The following is a 13,766-nucleotide window of genomic DNA, read 5'->3' on the forward strand; positions in this document are numbered from 1 at the left end:
AATGAACTTGTAAGATCTGAGATCTTGGGGCTACTCAAGATTTTGTACAGAAAGCTTTACAAGTAGCATTGTCACAGCATGCTTGAAAAACTACAACTCTGAAATCTTTTGGCTATGCAGGAGATATGAAAATTTCATGCTCTGTGGTCTCTCACATATTTTAAGAAGCACTCAGGATAAGCCCTATTCACTGGATAGCAAGAGTGTTTGAACTAATCACCACAGAAAATGTGTGAAATGTTTTCAAATGGATGAGGGAGAGACAGCAGTGATTCATCAGTATTTAGCAAACAGATATCAGGATGAGTCTCCAAGAAAGGGCCAAGGGTCAGAGCAGTAACTTCAGGAATCTTTTTCTTAAACACATAATGTTTTATCCAGTCCCTCCAATTCAGTGTACCATATAATTATCTGCTGTCTTGGAGGGTTTACAGACAGTGAGACATGTTCAGGCTTTAGCAGTGAAAAGGTGGTGAGACTTTATATTTGTGCTTATAATAATAATAATGAAAAAAAGGTGTTCAAACCAGGTTGTACTCGTGTTTTCTGCATATATCACGAGTTTGAACCCATGTGTGCTTCAAATGCAGCACCAAGCATCCATACTGACCATGAACAGATTGTGCTTGTCTATGTCTGTTATCACCTTAAAGCTTCTAGGAACTGGCATAATAGCTCTCCAGAAACAAGCAGAAAAAGAAGGAAAAAAAAAAAAAAAAGGAGAAAGAAAAAAAAAGAATAAAAAAGAAGAAAAAAGAATTCCACAGACACCAGTTTGTTATGTTTACAATATGCAACTATGGGAAAATGCTGAATGTACAAGATTTATTTATCTATTTATTTTTTTTAAACTGCATACTGATTATTTTAGAAGCAAGGAAAGAGAAAAAGGAGAAACAGGGAATAGAAGGAAGGAAGTGGATTACAGAAAAGGAAGAGGCATAAGAAATGAATGAAGAAACAGGAGAGGAAAGAGACAGTAACAAGGAAGTGAGAGAAAAGACAAATCTTGCTAATAGCTACTGCAATCTGACCAAGCTACAACTAGTCATCATTTCAAATATCTGCAATGGCTACTGCTGAATGCTGAACTACTTTGCCTTTGCTCTTGCTCCAGCCAAGCCACAGCTGAAAGAAAAGCAAAATGTATAAACGGATATGTGTAGCAGACAGGCTTCCTGAACAAGGCTAGTACTAACCTATACCTAAGGAAAAATACAGCAGTGTTGTATTTCATTTACATACAAAATATATATAATAATGTAGCAAGGAGAGAGGATTAAGCATGAAATATAAAACACACACGTGAGTTTGCAGTATTTAAAAACTCAGTTTATGGACTGAGAAACCTAAGTTTTGGAGTCCACTTACAGGTATCTTCATGTGCACTAGGTTACAGCTAATGGGACTTGATTTACTTGGCTCAACAAGAACATGTCACACCATTTGAGAAACTGTAGATGGGACATTGCATAAGAGTAATAGATATGACAGAAGACATAAAGACTATCTTATTGTCCCAGCATCTGAAGCTCACAGATCCAAGCTCTCAATCACAGGGTTTGAGAGCTTGGAAAAATAAAACTCACTTTTTACCTAATTCCCTCTGTCTTCTGTTTTGTTTCAGTCAGATACTTCTGAAGAAACAGAACCAACAAACAAAGGCTGGACACAAGAAGCATAGGTACAAAACTGAACTCTTTTTAGATATGGACTGAAATTAAGTCCATTTTCTCCAGAGCATTATTTGCACATGCATTACTGATACAGATAATGCACACACCCACAGCCAGCTCAGGTGTTCCCATCCTTGGTGCACATCCCCTGGCTGGGCTCTGCACACAAGCTTCACATAGAACCATAGAGCTATCCAGGCTGGAAAAGACCCTTGGGATCATCGAGTCCAACCATCACCCCTACTCTACAAAGTTCTCCCCTAAACCAGATCCACCAATACCACATCCAAACAACCCTTAAACACATCCAGTGATGGTGACTCCACCACCTCCCTGGGCAGCCTATTCCAGTGTCTAACCACTCTTCCTATGAAAACATTTTTCCTAATGTCCAGTCTAAACCTGCCCTGTTGCAGCTTGAAGCCATTCCCTCTTGTTCCATTGCTGATCACCTGTGAGAAGAGACCAGCACCAACCTCTCTACAATGACCTTTCAGGTAGTCGTAGAGACTGATGGGGTCTCCCCTCAGCCTCCTCTTTTTCAGACTAAACATTCCCAGCTCCTTCAAACGTTCTTCATAAGGTTTATTCTCTAGGCCTTTCACCAGCTTCGTTGCCCTCCTCTATCCTCACTCCAGCACCTCGATATCTCTCTTGAACTGAGGTGCCCAGAACTGGACACAACACTCCAGGTGTGGCCTCACCAGGGCTGAGGACAGGGGGACAATCACCTCTCTACTTCTGCTGGTCACACTATTTCTAATCCAAGCCAGGATGCCATTGGCTTTCTTGGCCACCTGGGCACACTGCTGGCTCATATTCAGCCGCTTGTCAATGAGAACCCCCAGGTCCTTTTCTGCCAGACACTTTCCAGCCACACTTCCCCCAGCCTGGCGTGTTGCCTGGGGTTGTTGTGGCCCAAGTGCAGGACCCAGCACGTGGCCTTGTTGAAGCCCAGACCATTAACATTAGCCGAATGATCCAATCTATCCAAGTCTTTCTGTAGAGCTTCTCTATCCTCATGCAGATCAACACTCTCACCCAGCTTGGTGCCATCTGCAGACTTACTGATAATACACTCTATGTCCTAATCAAGATCATCAATAAAGATGTCAAACAGAAACGGTCCCAACACTGAGCCGTGAGGAACACCACTTGTGACTGGCCCCAGCTGGATTTGACTCCATTGACCACCACTCTTTGGGCCCAACTGTCCAGCCAGTGCTTGATCCAACAGATCGTGTGCTCATCCAGGCCATGAGCAGCCAGTTTTTTTATGAGAGTTCTGTGGGCAACCATGTCAAATGCTTTTTGGAGGTCCAGATAGACAGTATTCACAGTCTTTCCTTTGTCCAATAGTCGGGTCATCAGGTCATAGAAGGAGATCAGGTTCTTCAGGCAGGACCTGCCTTTCATAAACCCATGCTGACTGGGCCTGATCCCCTGGTTATCCTCTATATGTCTTCTAATAACACTCAAGATGATCTACTCCATGACCTTCCCTGGTGCCGAGGTCAGACTGACAGGTCTATAGTTTCCCAGATCCTCCTTTCTGCCTTTCTTATAGATGGGTGTTACATTTTCTACCCTCCAGTCCATTGGGACCTCCCCAGTTAGCCAGGACTTCAGGTAAATAATGGAAAGTGGCCTGTTGATCACATCTGCCAACTCTTTCAGCACCCTTGGATGTAACCCATCCGGTCCCATAGACTTGTGTGCATCTAAGTGGTGTAGAAGGTCTCTGACCTCTTCCTCTTTAATTGTGATGACCTCATTCTGCATCCCCTCCCTGTCTCCTAGCTCATGTGGCTGTATATCCATGGAACAGCTAGTTCCACTGCTAAAGACTGAGGCAAAGTAGGTGTTGAGCACCTCAGCCTTTTCCTCATCCTTTGTTACTAAGATTCCCTGTCCCGTGGGTTCCCTCCTTCTGTCTGATGATAGGAGGGGAGGGGATCCATCACTTATTCAAGAACTTCTTCCTTCTCCCCTTGCCTTAGGGTATGGCTCCATCAATCTATTTCGCTTTCATATTCTCTGATGCTTCTTAACCTTTCTACCTCCTCCCTCAGTTCAGCCACCTGATAGCTTTATTTTGCAGAGATGCAAGAAGAGAAAGTTTGGAAAGCTTTATCTGGACATTAACAATTTGAGCTGCTTGTGTGTTCACGCAGAAGACAAGGTATCTCATTGCCCTAAACTATTGCAATCTGCTTGTTGTTTGGATAAAATGATGGCTTTTTTTTAATTGAGAAGATTGTTTCAAATGGTTAGAGTTTTTTAGGTAGTAATTAATTAGATGAATTTGGCTACCAAGTTTTTTAAAGGCTGTTTGTAAATAATGAAGATAGGCAGATAATGTTATCTTAGAAATGACATCAGTTTTGTAATCAGTAAAAAAAAACCCATTATATTATTTTAAGACTGGTTAAGAAAGGAAAATTCAAAGTAAACACATTATATTAAATCCTCTTTGAAGCCTTACTAAGATGAAATCTTTGACATGAATTGGTCATCTCATTCTGCCTTGTCAAGGTGATATGAAAAGGATAAGGAAATGCTACCAAGGCATTACTCTGCAAGAATACTTTGAATGTAGTATAACAACTTTGTAGCATATCAAACCATATCAGCTTTGCGTCCCATTATGAAGCAAATCTGTGACTTTTTGCTATAGTTTTTATGTCAAATGTGGTAAAAAAAACCAAAACAAACCTGGGCAAACTGTAATCTTTCTCATCTCAGTCTAATTTAAAGTCTACGATAATGAGCACCTTATCATAGAATGACAGAATCACAGAATGGTTTGGGTCGGAAGGGACCTTAAAGATCATCAATTTCCAACTCCCCTGCATGGGCAAGGACACATCCCATGAGACCAGATTGCTCAAAGCCCCATCCAACCCTTGAACACTTCCCTGGGCAACCTGTTCAGTCTCTCACCAACTTCATAGTGAAGAATTTCTTCTTAATGTCTAACCTAAATCTACACACTTCCACTTTAAAGCCATTTCCCCATGTCCTCTCACTACATGCCCTTATAAGAAGTCCTTCCCCAATATAAAAAGTCCCTCCCCAGATAAACATTTTCTATTGTTTAAACTCTATATCACACTTTCCACCCACCATAAAAGTATTTTTAAGGGTACAACATGACAGCTGTTTACCAGTGTACAGCCATCTCAGAAAGTGAGATCAAGTAATTTTGTGAATTCAGTCAAAAAAATGAAGTGTTCTAATAGCTATAATAGATGTTTCCACATTGAAACAAAGCCAAAAAATAGCATTTTACTCCTGTAAAAGTACTAAGTGATTTTAGATGTGCTAAAATACTTCTAACTAAAGCTTCAAATAAATTGCAGCCACCCTGTCCATGTCCAAATACCTTCCCAGGTAGCAATGATTCAGTCTGGACTCGGCAATAGAAAGAACAGGCATAACAACGTGCCATGGAAGAAGCAAGGGGCAAACACTTGTCCACTGAAGGCTGACTAGTGTAGGCTGATTCATCCACATGGTACATATGGTGAAAAGAGACAGACTATCTCAGTTTTGAAAATAGTTCAGCTCTCTAGTGTAGCACAAGACTCAAGCTAAATATCTCTGCTCTTTAGCACTGCTGCAGCGATGTTACTTCTGGATTCAGAGGTAGAACGGTCTAGTCTGAGGGTCTCTGTTTTACTGCTCATTGCATCACACAGACATGTTTCCTATATCAGCTGAATAATCATCATCAATCTCTGGCAACACCTGGAGCTCCTGTGCTATCTCCAAACAGCGACCAGAAACAACCTGGCTTAGTTAACGAGCAGGGAATTGGAACAGCTTAAAATGGTCTGACTATAAGTCCACATTGAACAAAATACTTCAAGCAAGAAGATCAATTTGGATCAATACACATTATCATGGAGCAATTTTCACTGCCTATCATGTGGGTTAAATGCTATCTTTTTCAGTATAGGAAAGATCACAGAAGTCTTGCACTCCTTTAACTTTCATGGTGGCTTCTTCGGAATTTTTCAGACCTGATCCTAAAACACATGGAAGTCAGCAAACTGCTGCTGTTGCCCCAGAAGGCTTTCAACCAGCACCATATTTACTCAGGAGAAGTTATATTGCCAAACTACTGTACTCCTCTCCTAAGCAACAAAGTGCTGCAAGAAGAACCTCTACATAAACAAGAGAGCCAAATCCTGCTGAAGCATATATGCAAGGGCTGATGGGCTCAGTTAAAATTACCATATACTTCCAAAGAATCTTCACTCTAAATCTGGCTCTGACATTTACTTAATGTGTTACCTGTCATTTCCCCATTTCTAAAAGAGGAATAGTACTTACTCAAGACTTTCATAGGGAAAATTAATGTTTTCAGGGCACTTTAAAAATTAAAATAGCTGTATGTGTTTGCCAAGCTACCCAGCTGGATTGTGGGCACACTTACTGAGCGCATTTTTGTTGCTGTGGCCTGTGCATATATTCTTAGTTTTAGCTTTGTTTCATTGGTTGCTTAACAAAATGTGTGACCATATATTACCAATGTAATCTATGAGATACATATATTTGCACGGGAAAAATATGTTGCTCAGATTTCAAGCTCAGAAAGGTGGCTGCTTACAGGAAAGAGCAGATTCTAGGAATATAAATGCTGGTTGATTTTTTTATTTTTCTTTTTTTATCCTAAGTCTAGTAGAAAGAAGCCAGTTTGCAAGCTTATCCACTGAAGCCTAAAGGGGCTCATTCAGTACAGCTGATATCTGATCAACAGATCATCTAGCTCTGATTATAGACTGCTGGTATTACTGTTGGATGGACACGATACCAACTTGTCTAAACACAAGCCAAACTTCTTTCTGTTGAATGGCTACAGATGCCACTTTTGTACAGGAAATATATTCCAGCACTGAAAAGCACTCTGGCTATTGAATTTCATGAGGCAGCACAGCTGCAGCAGCAGTGCTATGTGACATAGTCGTGCATTTTTGCAACATATATACTACTTAAAAAGAGATAAAGTGTCTGATATGACAACAGGATGTGCACCCAGCCCACAGATGCAGCCACAGTTTTTTAGTATACATCTAAGCTACTCTGTATTCAGTTTGCCTCTCATCTGTAGCTTTCAAACCCCCGTGCAAAGAATATTGAGAAAAGTATCAAGAACTTGAAATGCAATAATCCAAACTGAAGTGTACATACACGGTACTACAGCCCACGAGCGATTCTTCGGGATATTTTCCTCCTGCTGTGCAATGGTGGTGGCGTTGGGCTCAGCCTGATAAGCACACAGAGCTTCCCACTCTTTCTCCAGACGATTCTTGTTTTTCAGATGATCTTCCATGTAGGACTGGAATTAAAAGAAGACCACATTAAGCATTGACTTAGCCAGGCTCAAAGCTAAGCTGAAAGGATGTATCTCAGGATGGAAAGCAGAATGGGAAGACCTAAGGCATAATTCAGGGTTTTTCCAAAGAAATACTCGCTCAGAACTTGTTTCCAGCTTTCCAGACTGTCAAAAGCTCAGATATATTGACTTTATCCTGAAGGAAGGGAAGAAACAAAAAATCAGAGCATGACACTCCTGAACTTTAGAGACAAAACACACTCAGTCTTATGCCTAATTCATTTACTGAAGAGAGTTAACCAAGTTTATTTGTGCTATACAAAATGAGAATACTAACATGTACCAGTGCTAACAGAAAAGAAATGCCTGAAACCCCCAGCTACTGAGCTTCAGGAGAAAGCTATTTCTTCTTCTGTACCTAGAAGATGTAAGCACAAATGTCCCTTTCATCAGGCAATGTAAAAGAAACAGAAGTCCATTGATAAAAATTACTTACTATAACAACAGCTCACATCAAACCAAAGGCTCTTAAAACTGAACTTCAAGCACAATATGCAAGCCACAACAAGGATACAGCTGTTGAGGAGAATAAAAATATTGGCAGGCTGAAGTGTCATGGCTCAAGTACTGAGTCATTAGGAGCTCATGCTGCACATGGACTGGCACAGAGAGGGCCTTGAACTAAGAAGGTGGTGTTAATCAATATTAAAATATATGTTGTTAAAGACTGTACTGGCATTCAGTGAAATGTTAGGGGAAGCATCACCAAAGAAAAATTAAGTGGCTGTGGCAGGAATGATGGCTGATCTGAGTATATTGGTGCAGGTCTTAAGTTTTTTGCAGATCTCCCAAGGCTAGAGATCCAGTACAGCACTAGATCAGGAATTCAAGTTCCAAAGGCCTGTCAAAAGTGAAGCAAAACCCTACTCCTTCAGCCCATGGACTTGAAAATCATCCAAGTAGGTGAAGGTGAGAGAGTAGAAAGGAGGAAGGGTGGGAAAGAACAAATATCTTCCCCTACTTTTAACATGAGCATTAAAGAATCTATCACCTGGTACTGTAAACCTTCCTATACAGCCACATTACCTTTCAGAGCCTGTCACATTGCACCCAGTTGGTATTTCTAAATTAAACTCCATTCTAACTGTACAGGTAGGTTGAAGTTAATGTCCTTAAACTGATAAAAAAAGGGACAGACTGTTTAGGGGACAAGCTCAAGGGCTGGACAGCGGTCAGTAACAGAGTTGTGGGTGCTTCTCACCCAATCATCACTCAAAGCACCTCCTGCTGCAGCATTCACTAGTACAGGCCAATCTGCAGCAACACTTGCCTAAAAAAGGCTCCTGGAAAGCATTCACTGAAAATTATAAAAAGCAGTTGAATCCCCTAGGAAACCTCTTCTACAGACAATCTCCATTACATGGAATAGTTCTTCCCAAAAGCACTTTAAAGAAGAAAGGCTCGTGCCTTCTCAGCAGGTTCAACAGAAGGTGCCAAAAATCTTGCAGCTTGGCCTCCACCAAATGGGAGTTCTGCTAAAGCTGTCACTCCACAGTGCTTCCCACTGACCAGCAAGGCAGGAGACTGCTCCCTCTTGCAGCTTGAACAGGTTTTTGGGTTACAAAAGAGCCCCTGTCACTCAGCTTTGTTATGAGGAGTGTTTGGTGTGTGTGCATGTGTCTTTACATGAGCTTTGTAAATCGAACCTGTTACTGAAAAGCAATTTGAGAAGTGATGCTTCCAGAAAGGCTATCTGTAAGGACATAAGAATATATCATGTTAGAACAAAGGTTTCTAAAAGAGGTAAAAAACAGTGGTGGCCTAGATACAAAAACACCTACTGTGTGATAGCTTATCTTCTATAATGAAGGAAAAAGCATCACAGTGTACAGAGCTGTGACCTGATGGATGGGGAGGTGGGAGAGCCCCCAGTGGAGGGGTCAGCTAACATGTTCCCAGCCTTAACCTGCAAGTTAATGGGAGGAAACCATCCTCTGATAGTTTGCTTGTCCTTGATGAAAGGCCGTTACTAATGGGGAAAGGAGGGAGGCTAAAGATCCCTTTCTTTTCTCTTAGTAAATCTGTACCTGGACAAGTATATTGAACATAATATATAAAAAAAGATAATCCCTCCTAAGCAGAGAATTGTTGGCATGTAAGAATTTTTATGATGCAAAGGGAAAAAGAAGCAAAATCTTACAATACCACTGAGCCAAGACTCCTTCAGAGAAGGCAGAGATCAGGCAGTCAAGGACCAGCTTGTAGCATCCTCCTATTTTAAACCACAGTTTTATAGTCTGATTCATTTTGACATGCCCATCACCAACATCTCATAGACTTTAGGGACATTTTGTGCAGATATACACATCTGCCAACACTGAATCTCTCCAAAATACTGTGAGATCCACAAAACTGTGGTAAAAGGGCCATGAACATTTGACTCCTTAGGCAGGTCTGTATGTAGCAAGGAGCTTCCTGTTGGCTCCAACTTGTCTATTGGATGATTCCAAGGACTGTATTTTTAAAATAATTTTCATTTTCTTTTTAAATAATCAAATACAACACAGTTAATTTGATTGCTTTAAGTGCACATGAATTTTTAAATAATGCATCTCTCTTTAAAACGGAATATTCTTTTTACTTTTCTTTTTCAGGGGATCCTGAGTATATAGAGAAAGGAATGTTCAAATAAAAACACGCTGAAATCTTTAACCAGACAATCACTTTTCACGTAGTCTCAACACCTGCATCATATGGATCAGTCACAGGGCATTTACTGACAGATCTTGAAAAAGTATTTGACTATTTGAACAGACCCGAGGAAAGCTCTGTGCAATATGAACATCTGCTTTACAAACATTTAAAAAAGCTACTAAGAAACAAGCTTGCTTTAAAATATTCAGAAGTCAGACAATTCCCTCAGAGTTGAGTAATATTTCTTTTACAGTCCTTCAGAGCCCCCATGCTCATCCTCACTTTGCTAAACAGAAGCTTAGTGGTTTTGAAACACTCTCTTGGGACCTGCTGGAAGTAAGTTAAATTGAGTGGAACTTCCGATATTTTAGAGATTGCATGTCTACTCAAATCCACTCCTTAACTAGGATGTTTTCATGAGACATTCTGCAGTGTTTGCCTGGTACCAAAGAAATTCATTACCAACATGTCAAACACGCATATGACTTCCCTTATCCCAGAGCAGCAGGTAAAATAAATAGAGGTTGCCACCACTGTTACTGTCATGCTCCTCAGTCTGCTGGAAAAGGTAGATGTCTGGTCTCAACAGTATGTCCACATCAAGACAAGTTTTGTAATCCCAAATACATGGTATTATTTAAACACTGACTGCTTCACCAGAACCTCCTGATATACCTTAAATTTAATTAAGTCTTAATTTTCCTTCCACAGGAAGGAAATTAGTCGCCCAGTTCATACATTCTCTCTTATGCACAGATGAGATACTCTTGTTACCAAACATGCTGTGGGGATATAGAGCATGCATCAATGTTATGTGGAGAGAAGGATGCATTGCAAAACCTATTATTATTGTGTGAGACATGCCAGTCATAAGGCAAAAGATGAGCTTTCAGCCAGAGGATGAAAAACTGTCCAAGGGAGAATGAATCTCTGGCCAAGAGAACCAGTGCCAGTGGCAAACAATGAGACAGCATCAACATGCCTAAATAGAGGCATAAAGACAGAGCTCAATGGCCTGGATGGCTTTGGTAAAGCTTCCTGAGTGCAATATGGTGCCAAACCACCTTTGTCTTCTTTACTTTTTTCTTTACACTAGGAGTAGCATCCAGTGCTTACTCTGTGACTAAATTCAGGTTAACAAATACAACAATGAAATTCTAATTGTTTGATCTATCTCCAAACACTTTCTTCAGAGATAACATTGTTTGCATCTGTCAAGATATTTGTTTTAAAAATATCTATTTTATTAGCTGATGTGTAGCTATTACAAAAAGCAGTAATTTTTAACAATATACTTCCAATATACTACTTGATTAGACACTCTTTTCATGACCAAAGATGTCTCTTTTAATGAAAAGATGGACAAATGTTAAATCAACAGACCTTGACAGGTCTAATAGAATCTCAAATGTCAGCTGAAGAAGTGGATGGGACATTATCTTAACCCCTGTGAACACTGACCACTCCAATCCACATCTTTCAACCAACAGTGTGAGAGCTGCCAGCTTTCAAACTGCAATCACTTCTTCCAGAGATGCAGAGGGTCCTGCAGTTTTCTGGTGCTTCACTGGGTTCCTCAGGAGGAATTTGGAGAGGAGAGAATTTGCCTCAGCTTTTATAGAGCAAATTGTGCACTAAACGACCAGACTTGAAACAATTTGTTTTGTCATTCTCTCCAACCGATTTAAGGAAAGTTTTTTTGGTCTTTGTTCCATGCTAACTTGTAGGCTACATTCTGGCACAGGACACCCCAGCATTTTTGCTATTCTGCTTAAACTTCTTTATCTTCAGTATGTATTGCATTGACTGTATGTAAGAGGAAAGCTTTTCTGTGTAAATCCAATTTACTTTCAACACAGCACAAGATTTTCTCCTTCCTTTTTCTGGCTTAACACCTTATCATTAGTGGCTTCACAGTAAATTTATCTGTTCCATTCATATTACTCAAAGCTCTACAGAAGTCATTCTGGATGACCTCACAAAACTTGTGAAAGCAAAGAAAGTCATTGAGAGAAGTCAGCATAGATTCACCAAAGGGAAATCATGCTTGAGCAACCTGATTGCCTTCTATGATGTCATAACTGGCTGGCTAGATGAGGGGAGAGCAGTGGAAGGGTGGGCTAGATGAGTGAGGTGGATTGAGAGCTGGCAGTGTGACTGAACTTAGAGGGTTGTGATCAAATAGAGCAGGGTCAAGTTGGAGGCCTGTAACCAGTGGTGTTCCCCAGGGGTCAATACTCAGTCTGGTGTTGTTCAACATGTTCATCAATGATGTGGACAAGGGCACACAGTGTATCCTCAGCAAGTTCACTCCCAAACTGGGAGGGGTGGATGACCTTCCAGAGGGCTGTGCTGCCACCCAGTGTGACCTGGACAGGTGGGTGAGCTGGGCAGAGAGGAACCTAATGAGGTTCAGCAAGGGCAAGTGTAGGGTCCTGCACCTGGGGAGGAAGAACACCATACACCAACATAGGTTAGGAGTGAACCTGCTGGAAAGCAGTTCTGAGGAGAAGGATCTCCAAGTCTTGGTAGACAGTAAACTATCCACAAGCCAGCAACATGCCCTTGTTGCCAAGAGGGACAATAGAATCCTGGGGTGCATAAGGAAGAGTGTGACCAGTAGGTCAAGGAAGGTTGTTCTCCCCCTCTACTCTGCCCTGGTGAGGCCACATTTGGAATACTGTGTCCAGTTCTGGGTTCCCCAGTTCAAGAGAGACAGAGAACTACTAGAGAGAGCCCAGGGGAGGGCAACAAAGATGACTGGAGGACTGGAGCATCTCCCTTATGAGGAAAGGCTGAGAGAGCTGGGACTCTTTAGCCTGGAGAAGAGAAGGCTGAGGGGAGACCTTATTAATACCTACAAGCATCTAAAGGATGGGTGCAAGGGGGATGGAGACAGACTCTGTTCAGTAGTTCCCAGTGACAGGACGAGGGGCAATGGGCACAAGCTGGAACACGGGAACTTCCATTTAGATATGAGGAAAAAATTGTTTATGGTGAGGATGACAGAGCACTGGGACAGGCTGCCCAGGGAGGTTGTAGAGTCCCCTTCTCTAGAGATATTCAAGACCCTCCTGGATGCAGTCCTGAGTAATGTGCTCTAGGGGATCCTGCTTTAGCAGGGGAGTTGGACTGGATGATCTCTGGAGGTCCCTTCCAACTCTGACAATTCTGTGATTCTGTGAAAGACAAAAGCAGCCTACCTGATGACACATTTCCAGGCCTTCAGATGCCTCGTACTTCACCAAGAAACTTTACTAACATTTAGGTGCTCTGTATCTAAAGTAGAAGCCTAAAACACAGTTCATAACTATTTATTGGGACAAAAACTGTTCTGAACTATATATTTTATTCTAGAACTACTCAAGTATTTCAATAAGGAATAGTAGTCCTCATCTGAGAGGACTTTTTCATAGAAGTGCCAGCAGTATTGCTTTTCTATTGCAACCCTCATCTGGTTACATAGAATATCACTGTTCTGTATCATTTCTGCTTGTATATATTTCTTCGCAGATCACTAATGGATCTGTGCAAACTACGGACATTTCTTCCTGTGATTTTTTTTTCTTCAAAGATAATTTAACTTTATTTGTTGAATGCATTTTCAGGTCTAAGCTTTTCAAACTTTGGAATTACTCCTCTGTCATCACTTCTGTGCAGAATTTTACACTGTGATACCACTTGTGAAAGTCATTAAGTCTCTTCCACCACTTCCAGATCGTTATTTAAAAAGTTAAACATAACTGGATCTAACAATAAGTCCTGTACTCTGCCAGACACTCCCATCCACAGCTTTTGATCATTACTTTTTGTATATCATCCTTTAGCCACATTTCAATCCAAAACTGACACTAATTTTTCAATTAATGAGACAGTTTCAAGACTTTATTAAAATTTGGATATTCTCTATCTGTTGTTTTCACTTAATCTACTGGGTTTATAGTTTTAGTTAAGTAAAAAGCAATCAAGTTTTTCTAGGCAAGATCTTTTTTTATAAAGTTATGCACATCCTTGCTCATTGTGCAGCTATCCAGTGGAAAGGATGGAGGAGATTA

The 13,766-nt window shown here is 40.9% G+C and overlaps 1 protein-coding gene across 3 annotated transcripts in view; it reads right to left on the bottom strand.

Annotated features, from left to right (window-relative positions):
* The window catches only part of PTPRN2 (protein tyrosine phosphatase receptor type N2), a 657,265-nt gene that overhangs the window by 58,722 nt on the left and 584,777 nt on the right, over positions 1-13,766 (bottom strand). For all 3 annotated transcript variants that reach the window (XM_051609993.1, XM_051609992.1, XM_051609994.1), the window contains one exon: positions 6,873-7,020. In XM_051609993.1, coding sequence (XP_051465953.1) covers positions 6,873-7,020 — 148 coding nt within the window. The remainder of the gene's footprint in view (positions 1-6,872; positions 7,021-13,766) is intronic.

This window comes from Apus apus, chromosome 2, assembly GCF_020740795.1.
Source record: "Apus apus isolate bApuApu2 chromosome 2, bApuApu2.pri.cur, whole genome shotgun sequence".
Taxonomy (NCBI): Eukaryota; Metazoa; Chordata; class Aves; order Apodiformes; family Apodidae; genus Apus; species Apus apus.